At 43.7% G+C, this 22,615-nt stretch overlaps 1 protein-coding gene across 4 annotated transcripts in view; it reads left to right on the top strand.

Annotated features, from left to right (window-relative positions):
- Positions 1-22,615, top strand: part of micu3a (mitochondrial calcium uptake family, member 3a) — a 326,674-nt gene that overhangs the window by 231,070 nt on the left and 72,989 nt on the right. For all 4 annotated transcript variants that reach the window (XM_068034806.1, XM_068034798.1, XM_068034814.1 and 1 more), the window contains 2 exons: positions 3,026-3,134; positions 9,441-9,598. In XM_068034806.1, coding sequence (XP_067890907.1) covers positions 3,026-3,134; positions 9,441-9,598 — 267 coding nt within the window. The remainder of the gene's footprint in view (positions 1-3,025; positions 3,135-9,440; positions 9,599-22,615) is intronic.

Raw genomic sequence — 22,615 nt, 5'->3', positions numbered from 1 at the left:
CGCTGGCTATCCGTGATTAATCTGTGCCTTTCTAAGTGACAATTTATCCTGTCCCTCAGAATTGATTCTAACAATTTACCCACCACTGAGGTCAGACTGACCGGCCTATAAATATTTGGCCTATCCCTTGCACCCTTTTTAAACAATGGTACAACATTCGCAGACCTCCAGTAGTATGGTACCTCTCCTGTATCTAGTGAGGATTTGAAGATGATCCTCAGCACATCCGCAATTTCTCCTGGCTTCCTTTAACAACCTGGGATGCAATCCATCCGGCGCTAGAATTTATCCACTTTCAAGAATGCCTGCCCCTCTAGTACTTCCTCTCTCATTATGCTTATCGTATCTAATATATCACACTCCTCCTCTTTAACTACAATGTCTGCAACAACCCTCTCCTTTGTGAAGACAGAGACATAAAACTCATTAAGCACCCTGCTCACATCTTCTGCATCCACGCATAAGTTCCCTTGTACATCTCCGATAGGCCCTACCCTTTCCTTAGTATCCTCTTGCTCTTAATGGACTGATAAAACATCTTTGGGTTTTCCTTGATTTTACCTGCCAATAATTTTTCATGTCCTCTCTTTGCTTTTCTAATTTCCTTTTTTACTTCACCACTGCACTTTCTATACTCCTCTAGGCTTTCTAAAGTATTAAGATTTTTGTGATCATCATAAGCTTTCTTTTACTGCTTTAACTTACCCTGTAAGCTTTGATTGATTAATTTATCAATTTTCACTGCCATTTTATTTTAAATGTCTTTATATCTTTTTTTGATTTCTTTTATTCTAATGTCTTGTTAGTTTCCCTGCTAAATACCAAGGCAAAGTAACTATTCCACATTTCTGCCATTACCTGAGTAATCTGTATAATATCTTACTCTCATTGAGAATATATTCATAATAGTTCCATTTTAGGGTAAATTTGAATTTTAAAACCTGCGACTGAGCTTGAAATGATTTGGCTGTGGAACAAAATTTAATCTCCAGTTTTGGAGCTGGTAACTTTGTCATGTTTAGACTTGTTAAAATGCTACTGCCAATGAACTGGGTATGACAAATTGTTCTGCAATGCTGATTGGTTGGACATGACTTTCCCATAATTCATAACATGGTTATTTCTGAATCTCAGTTGTGCTGCTGTAATAAGATACTGAGTGGAAGCTCAGCAACTCCCCACAAGGTAGGAAGAACAACCACATTGGGACATTCTTGTGCATCCCATAACAGCTTGTTTAAAAGAGAGAACATGCATTTACTTCTGCTTTTCTTGACCCTAGGGCACTTTAAAGTGCTTCACACCTAATTAAGTACTTCTAACGTGTAGCCACTGTTGTAATGTAGGCAAATACAGCAGCCAATTTGCGCACAGCAAGATTCCACAAACATTAATGTGATAATGACCAGATGATCGGTTTTGGTAGTTGAAATATAAATATTGGCCAGGACAGTTCTCCTGATCTTGTTTGAATAGTGCCAAAGGTGAAACGTTTATGTCCACCTAAGACAGCAGATGGAGCCTCTATTTAATGTCTCACCCAAAAGGTGATTCCTTCAACAGTCCAGCACTCCTTAAACCTTGGTCATGTGCTCAGCTCTCTGGAGTGGGACTTTAATCCACAACCTTCTGATTCAGAGGTAAGAGTGCAACCACTGAACAAAGTCTGACAAAACAGGCTGTATTTTCCCATGGGCTTCGGGACCTCAACATCGGAACAAAATGGGAATTCCGAGCCTGCACAACAGCAGCTCTTCTGACAACACAATCTTGTTGGAGGCGGCCTCCTAACTGGCCGCCTCTGTACTCACTGTCCTATTAAAGATGGCAGGTGGGCCCTCGATGCTGCCAGCCCAGTTAGAGGGCCAGCAACTCTAGAGCCTCGGCAGCCCCAGTGGGAGAGGTGGGCACTGCTGAGGTAAGGACTATGAGGTCCCGAAGCCCATGGGAAAATATAGCCTGTTTTGTCAGACTTTGTTCCCAGCCCCGCAGCCTCCAAGCCCACCATCACAGGACCATGAAAGTTCAGCCCAACAAGTTTATGAGCAGTATTGGCAGAAAACCAGGAGAGGGTTGTCTGCATACCCCTCAGTTGGGAATGGTACTTGGTTCAAAGAAATCTATAAGCATAAAAATGAAACGTTTTTTATGTAAAAAATTGCTGCTTTTCCGTTTAACTTTATTTAAATGTTACATGTGAAAACTGTACAGTAGTGTTCAGACTTTCCTGCGGAAGAAAATATATTGTAGAATGCAGAAATTATACTTTATTGATATGAAAGTCATTAAGACTTGTGCAACATTGTACATTCCTTTTTAGCTTGTGTTTACTGTTCACAATGGTACTTAGTCACAATAAAAAGCTGAATGAAGGTGCTAATTGGCTGGGTTCCCTCCATCAGTTTTGTGCAGTGTTTTTTATTTTCCCATTTTATTACGAAAATGTTTTTTTTAAGTTCATTTTTCTTTGATCTCATTTGTAAATTACAAATTAGAGATTTTGGTTCTCTTTTTTGGCTTCAGAAGTATATAAATAAAGTAGTGGTGAAGTTGTGCAATGTTCTAAAGGTTGAAATTTGCAGACAGACATGGGCAAATCTTTTATTTGGTGTCAAAAGTCAAAAGATCTGCCTTACAGGGCTATGTTTATAGACACTAAAAGTTGCCTGAGTGCTGTAAGTAAACAATTAGTACTTGGCACTCATTAAAGAGTGTGTTTTTTTTCCCAAAATTTTATTTCAGCTGAATTGTGTTGAAAAGAACAGGTGAAAGAATCTTTGACCTAATCTGTGGAAAGTTTGCTGACCTTCAGAGATTTTTCACTCTGTGAGTGATCATCAAGTCGAGTATTAACCTTCTATTGCTGGGTCATATCACACATGAAGTGTTAGATATGGAACCCCACAACAATAAATCAAATATAGTACCCAATCAGTTACAATTAAAGGCCTCTTAATTGAAACCTATATACTTCAGTCACGTAATGTTTCACTTGATACTTAATTATTACATGTTTGCATTTTAGGGCATCACTTTTGATGAATTCAGATCTTTTTTTCAATTCCTGAATAACTTGGAGGACTTTGCCATTGCAATGCAGATGTATAATTTTGCAAATCGATCAATTGGGCAAGGTGAGCAAAGTTGTATAATGCTGGTGTATTCATTTCAGATTGTTTCCATAAGAACAAGTTCACATGGGGAAAAATAATTTGATTTATAAGCTTTTTTTCCAGCTTGTGTGCTTTGATTAGCAAAGCAGGCATTGCACATTAAAGTTCACTTTGCATATTCATTTAAGATTTTGAGCTATTGGCATAATTTTAAATAATGAATAGCAAGGCTGTTTTAATGCCTTTTAGCATTGCTTTACAGTTTTACAGGTTTATAACAGGGAATATATGAATGGTTTCATGGTGGATGGTTTCACCTCTTCCCGAGAGTGTGTTTTATAATAACACTGGCTTAAGGTTATCTCCGAGTATATAGGGGATGGCGCAGGGCTGCCGGGTCAGGATGAAGCAGGGAGCCCATCAGCCCCGAGATGTTCGGACCATCTTCCACCAAGCTGAAAAGCCCAGAGTCCCGGAGGAGAAGGGAGAGGGGCATTGCTTCGTTCAGGATTCTGTGCATACTTGGCGCGATTGTTGTGGCCACCAGATTAGCCTGTGCAATGGAGCTTTCAGGTGTAAAAAGAACATGGCGATCGGAAATGCCTGGACGAGGAATGTGTTTGCACGATGTGGACGGCCTATTGGGAATAAAGGTGCCTCCGGACATGAAAAAGCCACGACCCGGCCCCAGTTGACTCCATCGCGGAACAGCTCCTCGGCCACAGCTTCAAAGCGCCCGAGGGCGGTGTCCGGCCCGAAGCGCATCTGCAGCGCAATGTCGGCGAATTCCTGCTGGTACTAGCGCTCGAAGCTGTCGCGTACATCCCGGAGGATGCGGTGAGGTTTCTTGGCGGCGATGGTGGGAGCTGATGAAATGTTTTATTACCTGCCCCCCTTCCCCCCCACCCCCAGCCCCCCGCTCCCCCCTCGTACCCCCTTCCCAGCTGTCCCCTTGCACCATCTTCCCCTCGCAACCCCTTCCCCTGCACCCCCTCCCCTACCCCCCTGCAGCCCCCTTCCCAGCATCCCCTTGCACCCCCTTCCCTCCACCCCTTCCCACCGCACCCCTCCCCCTTGCACCCCCCCTTCCCCCCACCTCCTCCCACAGGCATCCACCTATCCCTGAGCAGGGGCCCGAACAACCCCACTGTTTTGTGGGCGTCTTGGGAAAGACCAAGGCTAAGGGAGTAAACCCTAACAGAAAATCCGGAGCAGAACCCCTAAGGCGATCATGTGTCTCCTTTGGCATGTTTCCGGCAGTTCCTACAGCCATACCGGTGCCAAACATCGTGCTCTGCACTTCTTTGGACCCCGCCAGGAAGGCCAAGAGGGGGGTTTTGACGCTTGGGCAACTCACAACCTCCATACATTCGCCCAGGCATGCGCCATGGAGAGGTCACTCCATAGTTGCCTCACGGCGACCAAAACAACACGGAAGACAGCAGTTATGGGTTATAAGTCCAGCTCAATTGGCGTAGAGATTGGGCTCCACGGGTTGCCATTGTCGGTGGGAGAGGTCATCGCATCTCACTGGACAGCTACCGCCCGCCTCAAACCGGGCTGCCCCCAGTCAGTAAGGTTCTGTCCCGCCACAGTCCACCTGCTTCAATGGCTGCTTGGAGCTCAGGGTCATTGCCCGAAAAGTGGACTGTAACACCACACCAAACAGCACGACCAAAAAAGGAAAGAAGGTACCAGCCCTTCATTTTGTAAGCTGGAACGTCAGAACTATGTGTCCTGGCCTGTTAGAAGACCTTACACAAATCAACAATTTTCAAAAGGCCGCCATCATTAACAACGAGCTCAGTAGACTCAATGTGGACATTGCAACACTTCAGGAGAAACGCCTCCCTGCGAGTGGTTCTCTAAGAGAGCAAGACTACACCTTCTTCTGGCAGGGTCGGGATCCTGAAGAACCAAGACAGCATGGAGTGGGCTTCGCCATCAGAAACTCTTTGCTCAGCATGATAGAGCCACCTTCAAATGGCTTGGAACGCATACTGTCCATCCGACTGTTAACCGCCTCTGGTCCAGTACACCTACTCAGCATCTATGCTCCAATGCTCTGCTCCCCACCTGAAGCTAAAGACCAGTTCTATGAGGAACTCCATAATATCATTAGTCGCATCTCCAATATCGAACATCTGTTCCTGTTGGGGGACTTTAATGCCAGGGCTGGGGCCGACCATGACTCATGGCCCTCCTGCCTTGGGCGCTTTGGCATTGGAAGGATGAATGAGAATAGACAGAGACTGCTTGAGTTGTGTACCTATCATAACCTCTGCATCACCAACTCGTTTTTTCATACTAAACCCTGTCACCATGTTTCTTGGAGGCACCCAAGATCACGTTGTTGGCACCAGCAGGACCTCATCGTCACAAGGCGAGCCTCTTTAAACAGCGTTCAAGTCACGCGCAGCTTCCACAGTGCGAACTGCGACACTGACCACTCCCTGGTGTGCAGCAAGGTTAGACTCAAACCAAAGAAGCTGCATCACTCCAAGCAGAAGGGCCGCCCGCGCATCAACACGAGCAGAATTTCTTATCCACAGCTGTTACATAAGTTTCTAAATTCACTTGAAAAAGCCCCTCAAAACACTCCTACAGGGGATGCAGAGACCAAGTAATCCCACATCAGAGACGCCATCTATGACTCAGCTATGACCACCTATGGCAAACATGTGAAGCAGAAAGCAGTCTGGTTTCAATCTCACTTTGAAGAGCTGGAAATTGTCATAGCCGCTAAGTGCATTGCACTGTTGAACTACAAGAAAGCCCCCGGCGAGTTAACATCTGCAGCACTTAAAGCACAGAAGTGCTGCACAAAGAACAGCCAGGCGCTGCGCAAATGACTACTGGCAACACCTATGCAGTCATATTCAGCTGGCCTCCGACACCAGAAGCATCAGAAGAATGTATGATGGCATTAAGAGAGCTTTTGAGTCAACCATTAAGAAGATCGCCCCCCTCAAATCTAAATCAGGGGACACAATCACTGACCAACGCAAGCAAATGGACCGCTGGGTGGAGCACTACCTAGAACTGTACTCCAGGGAAAATGTTGTCACTGAGACCGCCCTCAATGCAACCCTGTCTCTGCCAGTCATGGATGAGCTGGACGTACAGCCAACAAAATCGGTACTCAGTGATGCCATTGATTCTCTAGCCAGCGGAAAAGGCCCTGGGAAGGACTGCATTACCCCTGAAATAATCAAGAGTGCCAAGCCCGTTGTACTTTCAGCACTCTACGAACTGCTTTGGCTGTGCTGGGCCAAGTGAGCAGTACCACAGGATATGTGCGATGCCAATATCATCACCCTCTATAAGAACAAGGGTGACCGCAACAACTACCGTGGAATCTCCCTGCTCAGCATAGTGGGGAAAGTCTTCGCTCAAGTTGCTTTAAACAGGCTCCAGAAGCTGGCTGAGCGTGTCTGCCCTGAGGCACAATGTGGCTTTCGTGCAGAGAGATCCACCATTGACATGCTGTTCTCCGTTCACCAGCTACAGGAGAAATGCTGCGAACAGATGTCCCTCTACGTTGCTTTCATTGATCTCACCAAAGCCTTTGACCTTGTCAGCAGACGTGGTCTCTTCAGACTACTAGCAAAGATCGGATGTCCACCAAAGCTACTAAGTATCGTCACCTCATTCCATGACAATATGAAAGGCACAATTCAGCATTGCGGCGCCTCATCAGACCCCTATCCTATCCTGAGTGGCGTGAAACAGGGCTGTGTTCTCGCACCTACACTGTTTGGGATCTTCTTCTCCCTGCTGCTCTCACATGTGTTCAAGTCTTCAGAAGAAGGAATTTTCCTCCACACAAGATCAGGTGGCAGGTTGTTCAACCTTGCCCGTCTAAGAGCGAAGACCAAAGTACGGAAAGTCCTGATCAGGGAACTCCTCTTTGCTGACGATGCTGCATTAACATCTCACACTGAAGAGTGTCTGCAAAGTCTCATCGACAAGATTGCGGCTGCCTGCAACGAATTTGGCCTAGCTATCAGCCTCAAGAAAACGAACATCATGGGACAGGACGTCAGAAATACTCCATCCATCAATATCGGCGACCACGCTCTGGAAGTGGTTCAAGAGTTCACCTACCTAGGCTCAACTATCACCAGTATCCTGTCTCTCGATGCAGAAATCAGCAAGCGCATGGGAAAGGCGTCCACTGTTATGTCCAGACTGGCCAAGAGACTGTGGGAAAATGGCGCACTGCCACGGAACACAGACGTCCGAATGTATCAAGCCTGTGTCCTCAGTACCTTGCTCTACAGCAGCGAGGCCTGGACAATGTATATCAGCCAAGAGCGACATCTCAATTCATTCCATCTTTGCTGCCTCCGGAGAATCCTTGGCATCAGGTGGCAGGACCGTATCTCCAACACAGAAGTCCTCGAGGCGGCCAACATCCCCAGCACATACACCCTACTGAGCCAGCGGCACTTGAGATGGCTTGGCCATGTGAGCCGCATGGAAGATGGCAGGATCCCCAAGGACACATTGTACAGTGAGCTTGTCACTGGTATCACACCCACCAGCCGTCCATGTCTCCGCTTTAAAGACGTCTGCAAATGCGACATGACGTTCTGTGACATTGATCACAAGTCGTGGAAGTCAGTTGCCAGTGATCGCCAGAGCTGGCGGACAGCCATAAAGGCGGGGCTAAAGTGTGGCGAGTCAAAGAGACTTAGCCATTGGCAGGAAAAAAGACAGAAGCGCAAGGGGAGAGCCAACTGTGTAACAGCCCCGACAAGCAAATTTCTCTGCAGCACCTGTGGAAGAGTCTGTCACTCTAGAATTGGCCTTTATAGCCACTGCAGGCGCTGCTTCACAAACCACTGACCACCTCCAGGTGCTTACCCATAGTCTCTCGAGACAAGGAGGCCAAAGAAGAAGAAGGAGAAGACGGTTTTCCAGTGATGTTTTAAGTAATTGTTTACTTTGTCCCCCTTTAAAACAGTATTTAACCCCATTATGGCTAGTTTTCCGATTTGTTTTCAAAGTTAGTTCTGATAAATCGGAATTATAGGAATTACTGCTTTAAACTCACTGAAAGGCAGTTTTTTGTATTATACACAGACTAAATTTTATTTTTTAGTTTTCCTAAGGTTGTCTGGTTAGCGTGCTGAATGTAGTAAATAGAGGTTGAAGTAGTAATGAAAATGATGATGATTTGACCTGAAAATATATAACATCACTTGACTGACACTGCAGTAATACCAGCTTTGGTGGAAAATTATGAAGCAATATGTATTACCGAATCACAGAATTGTTACACTGCATAAGGAGGTCATTTGGCCCATCATGTCTGCACCAGCTCTCCGAATGAGCATTTCACCTAGTGCCACTCCCCTGCTTTCTCCCCATAACCCTGCACGTTCTTCCTTTTCATATAACAATCTAATTCCCTTTTGAGTGCTTCAATTGAACCTGCCTCCACCACACTCTCAGGTAGTGCATTCCAGACCTTAACCACTCATTGTGTGAAAAAGTTTTCCCTCATATCGCTTCTGCTTCTTTTACCAATTACTACAAATCTGTGCCCTCTCATTCTCAATCCTTTCATGAGTGGGAGCAGTTTCTCCCTATCTACTCTTGTCCCGACCCCTCATGATCTAATCAAATCTCCTCTCAGCCTTTTCTTCTCCAGGAAAACAGTCCCAACTTCTCCAATCTATCTGCATAACTGAAGTGCCTCATCCCTGGAACCATTCTCATGAATCTTTTCTACACCCTCTCTAATGCCTGCACATCCTTCCTCAAGCACGGTGCGCAGGACTGGACGCAATAATCCAGCTGAGGCCGAACTAGTGTCTTATACAGGTTCAACATAACCTCCTTGCTCTTGTACTCTGTGCCCCTATTAATAAAGCCCAGGATACTGTATGCTTTGTTCACTGCGTTCACCTCCTGCCCTTCCACCTTCAGTAGATAATAGAATGTTTATTGTAAATATATATGACAATTAATAATTTTAGAAAGTTGTCACAGTAACTTTTTAGAACTAAAGTCATTACACTTTAGATTGCTGAGATCCAATAAATCATTTGCTCGTTCAAGTCATATTTTCTTAGCTATGGAATGGAGTCCACCATTAACTTTTGCAAAATAGTTAAACAATTTTGAAGGTTAATTTTCATTTTATCTTTTAAAATAAGTTTTTTTTTGGTAGAGAAGTGATTTTTAAAATTTGTGCTTCTAACTAGGTCAAAAAATTTAAAGAGGTTCTCAACTGGGTTTCCAAGCCTCGGCTGATCTGTAAACTTACAAGAAAGGTAATTTCTCATTTTTAATTCTTTCTTTGGCATGTTTATACAGATGAGTTCAAGCGTGCTGTATATGTGGCCACAGGCCTCAAGCTTTCTTCACACTTGGTAAATACAGTCTTCAAAATCTTTGATGTGGACAAAGATGATCAACTAAGTTACAAAGAATTCATTGGTGTTATGAAAGATCGACTGCACAGAGGATTTAGGGTAAGCATATATAGTTTTATAAAAGATTAATGGTGAATTGCTTTGAAAGAATATTTGCTTATCTTTACAGCTTAATAGGTGATAATTACCTTAGTATCTTGCAATCAGAAAAAGCATATTACATCTTTAATGCATTTGAAAACAACTGGAATGCCAAGCACGTGTAACTGAAGTAAACAGTAGCACTACAGGATTAGCCAAGTGTTATCTCAAACCTCTATTTAATGTTTAAACTTCCAAGGATACCTTTATAAGATCTTGTCATGGTGAGTAACCATTTTGTTTTTAAATCTTTCATCCATTGAAAACATGGCTTGTTTAAGTGGACCATCCATTGTTGACAAAGACAAGGATTCAAAATCACTCTTAAATTTTTTTAACTACACTATCTGATAAAGTCACATCATTGAGATACAATGATTTATAGCTACATTTGATCTTGTATTCACACTTACTATAATGGCTCTCCTTTTGAAAATAAATTCCTAAGAAGGTAACTACAATGTTTTCAATTTAACAGATGGGAAAAAAACTCTATTTAATGGAATACAAATGTATGACTTCTTAACCAATTATAGCTCATTATAACAGAAACTGTTTCTTAAAGGGAGAGAAGATCCTTTAGTTAAATTTAACGCATAAATTGAGCTTTTTTAAATACTTCACAAGTTTGCACGTTATCAGTGCTGGGATCTTTGCTGTGTGTATTATATATAAATGATTTGGAGGAAAATGTAGCTGGTCTGATTAGTAAGTTTGCGGACGACACAAAGGTTGGTGGAGTTGCAGATAGTGATGAGGATTGTCAGAGGATACAGCAGGATATAGATCGGTTGGAGACTTGGGCGGAGAAATGGCAGATGGAGTTTAATCCGGACAAATGTGAGGTAATGCATTTTTGAAGATCTAATACAGTATACAGTAAATGGCAGAACCCTTAGGAGTATTGACATGGAGAGAGATCTGGGCGTACAGGTCCACAGGTCACTGAAAGTGGCAATGCAGGTGGATAAGGTAGTCAAGAAGGCATACGGCATGCTTGCCTTCATCGATCGGGACATAGAGTATAAAAATTGGTAAGTCATGCTGCAGCTGTACAGAACCTTAGTTAGGCCACACTTAGAATATTGCGTGCAATTCTGGTCGCCACACTACCAGAAGGACGTGGAGGCTTTGGAGAGGGTACAGAAGAGGTTTACCAGGATGTTGCCTGGAGGGAATTAGCTATGAGGAGAGGTTGGATAAACTCGGATTGTTTTCACTGGAACGACGGAGGTGGAGGGGCGACATGATAGAGGTTTACAAAGTTATGAGTGGCATGGACAGAGTGGATAGTCAGAAGCTTTTTCCCAGGGTTCAAGAGTCAGTTACTATGGGTCATAGGTTTAAGGTGCGAGGGGCAAAGTTTAGAGGGGATGTGCGAGGCAAGTTCTTTACACAGAGGGTGGTGAGTGCCTGGAACTTGCTGCCGGGGGAGGTGGTGGAAGCAGCTACGATAGCGACGTTTAAGAGGCATCTTGATAAATACATGAATAGGATGGGAATAGAGGGATACGGTCCCCGGAAGTGCAGAAGGTTTTAGTTTAGACAGGCATCAAGATCGGCACAGGCTTGGAGGGCCGAATGGCCTGTTCCTGTGCTGTACTGTTCTTTGTTTGTTATCATTATGCAGAGCCAAACTGCTTTTGTATTATTTGAATTTTAGTAGACATTCTTCAGAAGTGAACACAGAAATTGAGCCTTAACAAAGGAAATTGTGGAATTGACATTAAGCTTTCATGAACTTCTTCTAAAACTCTCATTTGCAAAACCAGGTGTAACCATTATTTATCGTCATGAGTAAATCCAGTTTGTGTCGTGTTAAGGATAAATTAAGAAAACTCTGAAGAATTATGCAACCTTGGATTTCCAGCAAATATTTCGGGTGTAGCACACAATAGAAGCTGGTGCAAGAAATGAGGTACATACACAGTTACAAATTAGGGTTACTATGCATGCATGTGAATGCACAGAGTGTGGTAAATAAGATTGGTGAGCTACAGGCGCAGATAGCCACGTGGAAGTATGATGTTGGGGCGATAATGGAGACCTGGTTCAAAGAAGGGCAGGACTGGGTACTAAATATTCCTGGATACAAGGTGTTCAGGAAAGATAGGAAGGAAGGAAAGGGGAAGGTGTGACAGTTTTGATTAAGAAGAACATTGTCGTGCTGGAGAGAGAGGATGTCCCAGAGAGTCAAGGACAGAATCTATTTGGCTGGAACTAAGGAACAAAAAAGAGGCAATTACATTGGTCGGCATAGTATCTAGGCTACCAACCAGCGGCAAAAATGTAGAGGAACAAATTTGCAAGGAAATTACAGAGAGGTGTAAGAATTATAGGGTGGTTATAATGGGGGACTTTAATTATCCAAATATACAGTGGGATAATAGTAGTGTAAAGGGCAGAGAGGGGCAAGAGCTCCAAGAGTGTGCTCAGGAGAATTTTCTACAGCAGTATGTTTCTAGTCCAATGAGAAAGGGGGCACTGCTCGACCTGGTTCTTGGGAATGTGGTGAGCCAAGCGGATCAAGTGCCAATAGGGGAACATTTAGGGGACAATGATCATCATATCATAAGGTTTAGGTTAGCCATGGAAAAGGACAAGGAAAAATCCAGAGTAAGAATAATCAACTGGGGGAAAACCAACTTCAATTGGGTACAAATGGATCTAACCCAGATAAATTGGAATCAAAGGTTGGCAAGCAGAATGGTAACTGAACAATGGGATGCCTTTAAAGAAGAGATAGTTCGGGCACAGTCAAGGTATATTCCGACGAAGGGGAAAGATAGGGCAAACAAATCCAGAGCTCCTTGGATGATGAATGAGATAGAGATTACAATGAGGAAGAAAAAGTGTGCTTATGACAGATGTCAGGTGGATAACATAACCGAGAACCAGGCAGAATATAGAAGTTTCAGAGAGGAAGTGAAAAAGCAAATAAGAGAAGCAAAGAGAGAGTATGAAAACAGACTGGCTGCTCATATAAAAGGGAATCCAAAAGTCTTCTATTGGCATATTAATAATAAAAAGGTGGTGAAAGGAGGAGTGGGGCTGATTAGAGACTATAAAGGGAATTTACACATGGAGGCAGGGGGCATGGCTGAGGTATTAAATGAATATTTTGCATCTGTCTTTACTAAGGAAGAAGATGTTGCATAGGTCTTGATGAAAGAGGAGGTAATTCAGACACTTGAAGGGTTTAAAATTGATCAAGAGGAGGTCTTGGATAGGCTAGCTGTACTTAAAGTTGATAAGGCACCAGGACCGGATGCGATGCATCCAAGGATACTGAGGGCAGTGAGAGTGGAAATTGTGGAGGCACTGACCATAATTTTCCAGTCTTCCTTAGATTCAGGAGTGGTGCCAGAGGACTGGAGAATTGCAAATGTTACACCCTTGATCAAAAAGGGTGTAAAGGTTCGTAGAATAAAAGGAACAGTGGCAACATGGATACGAAGTTGGCTGCATGACAGGAAACAGAGAGTAGCAGTTAATGGATTTTTTTTGAACTGTGGAAGGTTTGTAGTGGAGTTCCCCAAGGGTCGGTGTTAGGACCCTTGCTGTCCATGATATATGCTAATGACCTAGACCTTGGTGTACAGGGCACAATTTCAAAATTTATGGATGATACGAAACTTTGAAACATTATGAACTGTGAGGAGGATAGTGTAGAACTTCAAAAGGAGATTGACAGGTTGGTGGAATGGGCAGACAAGTGGCAGATGAAATTTAATGCAGAGAAGTGTGAAGTGATTCATTTTGGTAGGAAGAACATGGAGAGTCAATATAAAATTAAGGGTGTAATTCTGAAGGGGGTGCAGGAGCAGAGGGACCTAGGTGTATATGTGCATAAATCATTGAAGGTGGCAGGACCGATTGAGAGAGCAGTTAATAGAGCATGCAGCATCCAAGGCTTCATTAATAAGGGCATAGAGTACAAAAGCAAGGAAGTTATACTAAACTTGTAAAGAACACTGGTTCTGCCTCAACTGGAGTATTGTGTCCATTTCTGGGTGCCATACTTTAGGAAAAATGTGAACAGAGTGCAGAAAAGGTTTTCGAGAATGGTTCTAGGGATGAGGAACTTCAGTTAACGTGGATAGATTGGAAAAGCAAGGACTGTTTTCTTTGAAGAAGAGAAGGTTGAGAGGAGACTCGATAGAGGTATTCAAAATCATGAAGGGCTGGACAGGGTAGATAGGGAGAAACTCTTCCCATTGGTGGAGGGATCATGAACACGAGGGCACAGATTTAAGGTAAATGGCAAAAGAAGCAATGGTGACATGAAGAAATACTTTTTCATGCCGCGAGTGGTTAGGAACTGGAATGCACTGCCTGAGTGTGGTTGCAACAGCTTCAATCAAGAGAATTGGATTGTTATCTGAAAAGGAAGAATGTGCAGGACTATGGGGAGAAGGTGGGGGAGTGGCATTAGGTGAATTGCTCATTCGGAGAGTCAGTGCGGACAAAATGGGCTGTAGGGTCTCCTTCTGTGCTGTAACAATTCTGTGATTCTGTGATTTTTGTGTATGTGACAAATGGGTGCAGCATCAAGTGTTCACAGCACAGAAAGATGCCATTCAACCCATAAAAGGGTGGTGGTAAAGGAATTGTCAACAACCTAGGTAAATGTTACCAGTGGGGTTACACAAGGGACCTCTTTTGTACAATATCATCATAAATAATCTGGAGGTAGCAATCTCAAATACCATGGCTAAATTTGTAGAAGATACAAAGCTAATGAAGGTGGTAGAATGCCAAACAGAGCAGAATAAACTACAGTAGGATTTGAATATATTTGACAATTAGGCAGAAAGGCAACAGATGAAATTAAGGGCTAAATATATATTGGCACCCGCTTTCAGGATCATTATTTGCGATCTGCCCAGCCCTTTCCCAATAAGGCAAGCAGCCAGTGCATTTTGTGAGGAAAACCACACACAGAATGAGGCATATTATTTTTGTCATATGGAACATTAATTTTAAACTCTTAACTGGACTGAAAACATGGCTGCACCTGCATTCTAAAAGGACAGTGGCTGGAAACATTTGCATTCTAAGAGACAGTTGCCTGGAGAAGACAATGGAACTGCTCCCTGATTCAATTAACCAAATTAATTTTGATCAAAAGACAGTGAGTGTGTGAAGGTCAATATTCCAGCCCCCTACTGAGGATGTCTACTAAGATTGAAAGAATCCACAAAACCTCACCAGGCAGATATTTAAAATAATAAGCTAGCCACATGACTGGCCCAGGTTTGGTTTGAATTGTGCTCACAGAACAGTTTGAAGTCGGACTACAACTGAACTTTAAATGAGAGCATCTCCCTCTCTCTCACAAAAAGAAGAGACTGCAACCATCGAAACAAGTTTGAAAGTGTTATTGGGCGCCAACGAGATGGCAAGATTTAACTGCAACCAAAGACTTTACATTGAACTTAAAAGACAGTAAATGAACTCCAGCTATTGCTTCAAACCTTTCCCCTTGATTCTTTCTCCTTTTCTGTCTCTATCTGTGTGTGTTTATCCCGTGTGCATGCTAGTGTGGTCGCATTGCGTATTTTAGTAGTTTTAACCGAATTAGAGTTTTGAGGTTAATAAACTTACACTTTTCTTGTTTAAATCTAAGAAAACCTGTCTGATTGATTTCTTTGCCATTACAATTGGAGAGCAGTGAACAAAGATACACTGAGGGGAAGCTAAAACCACAGTGTTTTAAAAATTAAACCCTGTTACGGTCAAACCAGGAAAAGGCTGAGAGGGAACCCGTCGACCCCTTTCTCACCTGGTTGTAACAGCTTCATGCTGCCTGCTCATTTGCATGATTTCAGTGTGCAGCCCACCATGACTTCTGCTGCTGCCTGATTGAAGACTCAAAAGGGGCAATACCAGCATGTGAGACTAGCGCATGTTCCAGCTAATTATGTCTGTCAATGCTGCAATTGGAGAGAAGGGAAATGGAGCACCAAGGCAGAGAGAGGGCACCAAGGATCACAGATGCGACACTGGAGGCCATAGTCATGGAGGTGAAAGGAATAAGGCGCTATATTTCCACAGGGGGCCAGGAAGCCCTCAAAACAAACCCTCAGATGGGAAAGGGAGCAGGTGGCCAGGGAGGTCAATTCTCAGAGTTTGGTCCTGAGAACCTGGCAGCAGTGCCACAGGAATATAAGAAGAGGAGAAGGTTCTTTAGCCCCTCGATACTGTTCTGCTATATAGTCCGATCATGGCTGATCTGCAATTTAACTCCAGATATCCACCTTTGCCACATATCTCTCAACAGCTTTGACTAAGATAAATCTATCAATCTCCATTTTAAAATTAACAATTGATCTAGCATCAGTTGCTGTTTTGCGGAAGAGAGTTCCAAGCTCAACCACCCTTTGTGTGAAGAAGTGTTTCCTAATTTCACTCCTGAAAGGTCTGCTGTAATTTTTAGACTATCTCCCCTAGTCCTAGACTCCCCCAGTGAGCGGAAATAGTTTCTCCCAATCTACCTTATCTGTTCCCCTTAATACCTTGAAAACCTTGTTCAAATCACCCCTTAAACTTCTCAATTCCTTTGCCTGGTTTAACCATAACAGGGTTTAATTTTAAAAACACCGTGTTTTTAGCTCCCCCTCAGTGAATGCTTGTTCACTGCTCCAATTGTAAGGCAAAGAAATCAGACAGGTTTCCTTAGATTTAAACAAGAAAGGTGGAAGTTTATTAATCTTGAACTCTAAACCGGTTAACAACTACGACTATGCGACGCGACCATGCTAGCATGCATACGCGATAAACTCACACGCAGATAGAGACAGAAAAAGTAGAAAAGAATAAAGGGGAGAAGTTTGAGGCAATATCGGGATTATAATTACAGTCCTTTGAGTTCAATGTAGAATTTTTGGTTGCCGGTAAGTCCTGCTGCTCGTTGGGGCCCAGTTCACACATCAGCTTGTTTCGATGGTAGAGTCTTTTCTCTCTTGAGGTTCACGTGTCTTCCGTGGGTCCAGTGGCTTGGGAGAAAGTTAGAGAGAGACAGCCAGGAGAGGCTTCCTTGTTCTAGCTTCAGTTGCAGACTGCCTTCTGTTCCTTTCTGTGTGGCACAATTCAACTCCAAGTTGGCCAGCAGGTCTGTCATGTGACTAACTGGCTTAACCTCCTCCTGTGTTTGTGTATTGTATCATCTTAGCCGTCCCTGGAATGCGCTTCCTTACACCTTCAATGTCTGGTGATCAAAATCCATTTGGGTTAATTGGCCCAGGAAGTAGTCCTTTGTCTCCACAAATACCGTCTCTTAGTATGCAAATGTCCTCCAGTCAAAGTTCTGGTGATCTCTTTAACATTTCTCCACTCCAGCAACAGTTTAAAATAAGTATTCATATGATGAAATTAATATGCCTCATTCATGGCAGCTGGGGGTCTGCATGACACTCCACCTACATTGCTTACAATACTGCCTATCTTTCTGTCATTGGCAAATTTGGATATGTGGCTTTCTATCCCCTTCATCTAAGTCATTAATTAATACAGTGACTACTTGAGGCCCCAACACCGAATCTTTCAGGACACCACTATTCACATCCTGTCAATTATTCATATTCTCTGTCTTCTCCAACTCAGCCAATTTCCAAACCAGGTCAATAATTTCCCTTCAATTCCATGAACTTCAACTTTGGTACATGGTTTCTTATGACTTTATCAAATGCCTTCTGGAAGTCCTTATAAATAACATCCATAGACATTCCTCTGTTCACTAGTCACCTCTTCAAAAAGTTCAATCAGATTCAACAGGCAGGACAAACCCTTTACAAAACCATGCTGGCTGTCTCTGATCAGCTGAAAATTTTCAAGGTGTTCTGTCACCCTATCCTTAATTATAGACTCTGGAAATTTCCTGATAACAGATGTTAGGCTAACTGGTCTATTATTCTCTGGTTTCCTTCTCTCACCTTTCTTCAATAGCAGCATGGTATGTGCAATTTTCCAATCTGAAGGAGCAGTTCCTGAATTGAGAGAACTTTGAAAGGTTATAGGTAGGGCATCTACAATGTACTCACCTACTTCCGTTAAAATGTGGAAAACAACTGGTCCTGGAGATTTGTCACTCTTTAGTGCTATTAAGTTCTCCATTACTGTTATCTTGCTTATGTTAATTTTGTTGTGTCTCTGTCTCTGAATAGTTTCCTTAGGATATATGGCATGCTGACCTCTTCCTCTACTGTAAATATTAATGTAAAGTAATTATTCAGCATGTCTGCCATTAATAAGGTTATTAACATTGACATCACTGTTGTCAATTTCCAAGAGGCCCATATTGCTTCTGACCAAAACAAGAAATGCTGGAATCACTCAGCAGATCTGGCAGCATCTGTGGAAAGAGAAGCAGAGTTAACGTTTCGGGTCAGTGACCCTCTGTGTTCCGAAGAAGGGTCACTGACCCGAAACGTTAACTCTGCTTCTCTTTCCACAGATGCTGCCAGACCTGCTGAGTGATTCCAGCATTTCTTGTTTTTGTTTCAGATTTCCAGCATCCGCAGTATTTTGCTTTTGCTTCTGACCATCCTTTCTCCTAATGTAATTGTCAAAGTTTTTTGTGTTGATTTTGATATGCCTTTATTTATCCTTTTCCATACTTTTTGAAGTTCTTACTATCTGTTTTGTCACCCTTTGCTGCTCTTTGCATCATTCCCATTCATCAAGACCTGTGCTTTTTTATTGCATTTTTGTATGCACATTCTTTTAGTTTTATGTTGTCTCTCACCTTGTTAGTTGTCCTTGGCTGTTTTTTTTTGGAAAGTAGAACCACCTAGGGAGTTAGGGGTATAAACTGGTTCTGTATCACATTAAATTCTATTTTGAACGCCTCCCACTGATCTGTTGTTTTACCCATTAACAGATTTCCCCAGTTCACCGTGGACAGTCTCTGTCACATTTCATTGAAGTCAGCCCTTACCTAAATCTAAAACCTTAGTAGCTGTTTCACATTTCTCTTTTTCAAACACTACATTGAACTCAATCATATAATTGCTATTAGATAAATGTTCATGCACGTTAGGCTGTTAACTAAATCTGACTTCTTATTCACAAATAAATCAAATATGGCATGCCCCCTTGTTGGTTCTGGGACATATTGTTTCAGAAAACTATGCCAGAAACACTCTAGAAATTCACTGTCTTTCTGACATGTGCTCATCTGGTTATCCCAATCTATATGAAAGTTAAAATCCCCAAGTAAAACCACTCTGCCTTTGCTACAGGCGCGTCTAATCTCAGCATTTATGCAAGCTATCACTTCTCAGCTACTATTACCCACCACTGTCTTAAATCCTTTTCTATTTCTTAATTCTACCCATAAAGTCTCCACTGTCTACTTACCTCTCATTATATCCTGTCTAAACAGGGAAGTGATTTCATCCTTAATCATTAAGGCTACTCCTCACTCTCTACCATTTTCCCTAACATTCCTGTAGACCTGAGTTGTCCAACATGCGGCCCACGGGCCAGGATCCGGCCCACCAAAGGTTTCCATCCAACCTGCGGTTGTTCCTGATCCTCGCCAGAGCTCCATGCATGGAGATGGGAAATTTCTCTTCGTCTTCCTGCAGAGCAGCCTTTTTAAAAAGATCACATTGTCATTTTCACAGATGACAGTTGCTCAAGCAGGAACGCGTTTTTAAACAAACTGACAAACACAAAGCTGATGTGTTGAGTGCTGCCGTTCAGTGCAACTGTCAGAAAGAGGGAGGGGGCGAGAACAGAGAAGGGGGGCGAGAACTGAGAAGGGGGGAGAGAACGAGGGGGAGAGAAAGAGGGGAGGTAGAGAACAGAGATGGGGGAGAGAACAGAGATGGGGGGAGAGAACAGAGGGGGGAAACAAAGAGAGAGAGGGGAGAAGCAGAGAGAGAGAGAGGGAATAGAGAGAGGGGAGGAACAAAGGGAGAGAGAGGATAAACAGAGAGGGGAAACAAAGCGAGGGGACAGAGAGAGAGAGTGAGGGAAAAAACAGAGAGGGGGGGGAACAGAGAGGGGAAAACAGAGAGAGAGAAGGGGAACAGTGAGAGAGGGGGACAGAGAGAGGGGGAACACAGAGAACGAGGACGACACAGAGAGGAGATAACACAAGGAGAAACAGAGAGAGAGTTCTCACTCAAAGAACAAAGAACAGTACAGCACAGGAACAGGCCATTCGGCCCTCCAAGCCTGCGCCGTTCATGATGCCTGTCTAAACTAAAACCTTCTGCACTTCCGGTGTCCGTATCCCTCCATTCCCATCCTATTCATGTATTTGTCAAGATGCCTCTTAAATGTCGCTATCGTACCTGCTTCCACCACCTGCATTAGGTTCCAGGCACTCACCACCCTCTGTGTAAAAAAACTTGTCTCGCACATCCCCTCTAAACTTTGCCCCTCGCACCTTAAACCTATGTCCCCTAGTAACTGACTCTTCCACCCTGGGAAAAAGCTTCTGACTATCCACTCTGTCCATGCCGCTCATAACTTTGTAAACCTCTATCAGGTCACCCCTCCACCTCCGTCATTCCAGTAAAAACAATCTGAGTTTATCCCCTCATAGCTAATACCCTCCTGACCAGGCAACATCCTGGTAAACCTCTTCTGTACCCTCTCCAAAGCCTCCACATCCTTCTGGTAGTGTGGCGACCAGAATTGCATGCAATATTCCAAGTGTGGCCTAACTAAGGTTCTGTACAGCTGTAGCATGACTTGCCAATTTTTATACTCAATGCCCCGACCAATGAAGGCAAGCATGTCGTATGCCTTCTTGACTACCTTATCCACCTGCGTTGCCACTTTCAGTGATCTGTGGACCTGTACGCCCAGATCTCTCTGCCTGTCAATACTCCGAAGGGTTCTACCATTTACTGTATACTTCCCACCTGTATTAGACATTCCAAAATGCATTTCCTCACATTTGTCCGGATTAAACTCCATCTGCCATTTCTCCGCCCAATTCTCCAACAGATCAATATCCTGCTGTATCCTCTGACAATCCTCATCACTATCCGCAACTCCACCAACCTTTGTGTCATCCACAAACTTACTAATCAGACCAGCTACATTTTCCTCCAAATCATTTATATATACTACAAACAGCAAAGGTCCCAGCACTGATCCCTGCGGAACACCAGTAGTCACAGCCCTCCATTCAGAAAAGCACCCTTCCACTTCTACCCTCTGTCTTCTATGACCGAGCCAGTTCTGTATCCATCTTGCCAGCTCACCTCTGATCCCGTGTGACTTCACCTTTTGTACCAGTCTGCCATGCGGGACCTTGTCAAAGGCTTTACTGAAGTCCATGCAGACAACATCCTCTGCCCTTCCTTCATCAATCATTTTCGTCACTTCCTCAAAAAACTCGATCAAGTTAGTGAGACACAACCTCCCCTTCACAAAACCATGCTGCCTCTCGCTAATAAGTCCACTTGTTTCCAAATGGGAGTAAATCCTGTCCCAAAGAATCCTCTCCAATAATTTCCCTACCACTGACGTAAGGCTCACCGGCCTGTAATTTCCTGGATTATCCTTGCTACCCTTCATAAACAAAGGAACAACATTAGCTATTCTCCAGTCCTCTGGGACCTCACCTGTAGCCATTGAGGATACAAAAATTTCTGTCAAGGCCCCAGCAATTTCCTCCCTTGCCTCCCTCAGTATTCTGGGGTAGATCCCATCAGGCCCTGGGGACTTACCTACCTTAATGCTTTTCAAGACGCCCAACACCTCCTTTTTGATATCAACATAGCCCAGATAACCAAAACTCCCTTCCCGAGACTCATCATCACCAAGTCCTTCTCTTTGGTGAATACTGATGCAAAGTATTCATTTAGTACATCGCCCATTTCCTCTGGCTCCACACATAGATTCCCTCCTCTGTCCTTGAGTGAGCCAACCCTTTCCCTCGCTACCCTCTTGCTCTTTATATACGTATAAAAAGCCTTGGGATTCTCCTTAATCCTGTTTGTCAATGATGTTTCATGACCCCTTTTAGCCCTCCTGACTCTTTGCTTAAGTTCCTTCCTACTTTCTTTATATTCCTCAAGGCCTCGTCTGTTCCCAGCCTTCTAGCCCTTATGATTGCTTCCTTTTTCTTTTTGACTAGGCTCACAATATCCCTCATTATCCAAGGTTCCCGAAACTTGCCAAACTTATCCTTCATCCTCACAGGAACATGCCTGGATTCTAATCAACTGACGTTTGAAAGACTCCCACATGTCAGATGTTTATTTACCTTCAAACAGCCGCCCCAATCTAAATTCTTCAGTTCCTGCCTTCTTTTTTTTCTTTTGGGCCTCCTTATCTTGAGAGACAATGGATACGCGCCTGGAGGTGGTCAGTGGTTTGTGAAGCAGCGCCTGGAGTGGCTATAAAGGCCAATTCTGCAGTGACAGGCTCTTCCACAGGTGCTGCAGAGAAATTTGTTTGTTGGGGCTGTTGCACAGTTGGCTCTCCCCTTGTGCCTCTGTCTTTTTTCCTGCCAACTACTAAGTCTCTTCGACTCGCCACAATTTAGCCCTGTCTTTATGGCTGCCCGCCAGCTCTGGCGAATGCTGGCAACTGACTCCCACGACTTGTGATCAATGTCACACGATTTCATGTCGCGTTTGCAGACGTCTTTATAACGGAGACATGGACGGCCGGTGGGTCTGATACCAGTGGCGAGCTCGCTGTACAATGTGTCTTTGGGGACACATGTTTATTTACCTTCAAACAGCCGCCCCAATCTAAATTCTTCAGTTCCTGCCTAATATTGTTATAATTAGCCTTCCCCCAATTTAGCACCTTCATCCGAGGACTACTCCTATCCTTATCTACAAGTACCTTAAAACTTACAGAATTATGGTCACTGTTCCCGAAATGTTCCCCTACAGAAACTTGGACCACCTGGCCGGGCTCATTCCCCAATACCAGGTCCAGTACAGCCCCTTCCCTAGTTGGCACATCAGTTGGACTAGTTGGACTATCTACATTTTG

Source organism: Heterodontus francisci, chromosome 1 (assembly GCF_036365525.1).
Source record: "Heterodontus francisci isolate sHetFra1 chromosome 1, sHetFra1.hap1, whole genome shotgun sequence".
Taxonomy (NCBI): domain Eukaryota; kingdom Metazoa; phylum Chordata; class Chondrichthyes; order Heterodontiformes; family Heterodontidae; genus Heterodontus; species Heterodontus francisci.
This window is presented reverse-complemented; position numbering and strand designations above follow the sequence as displayed.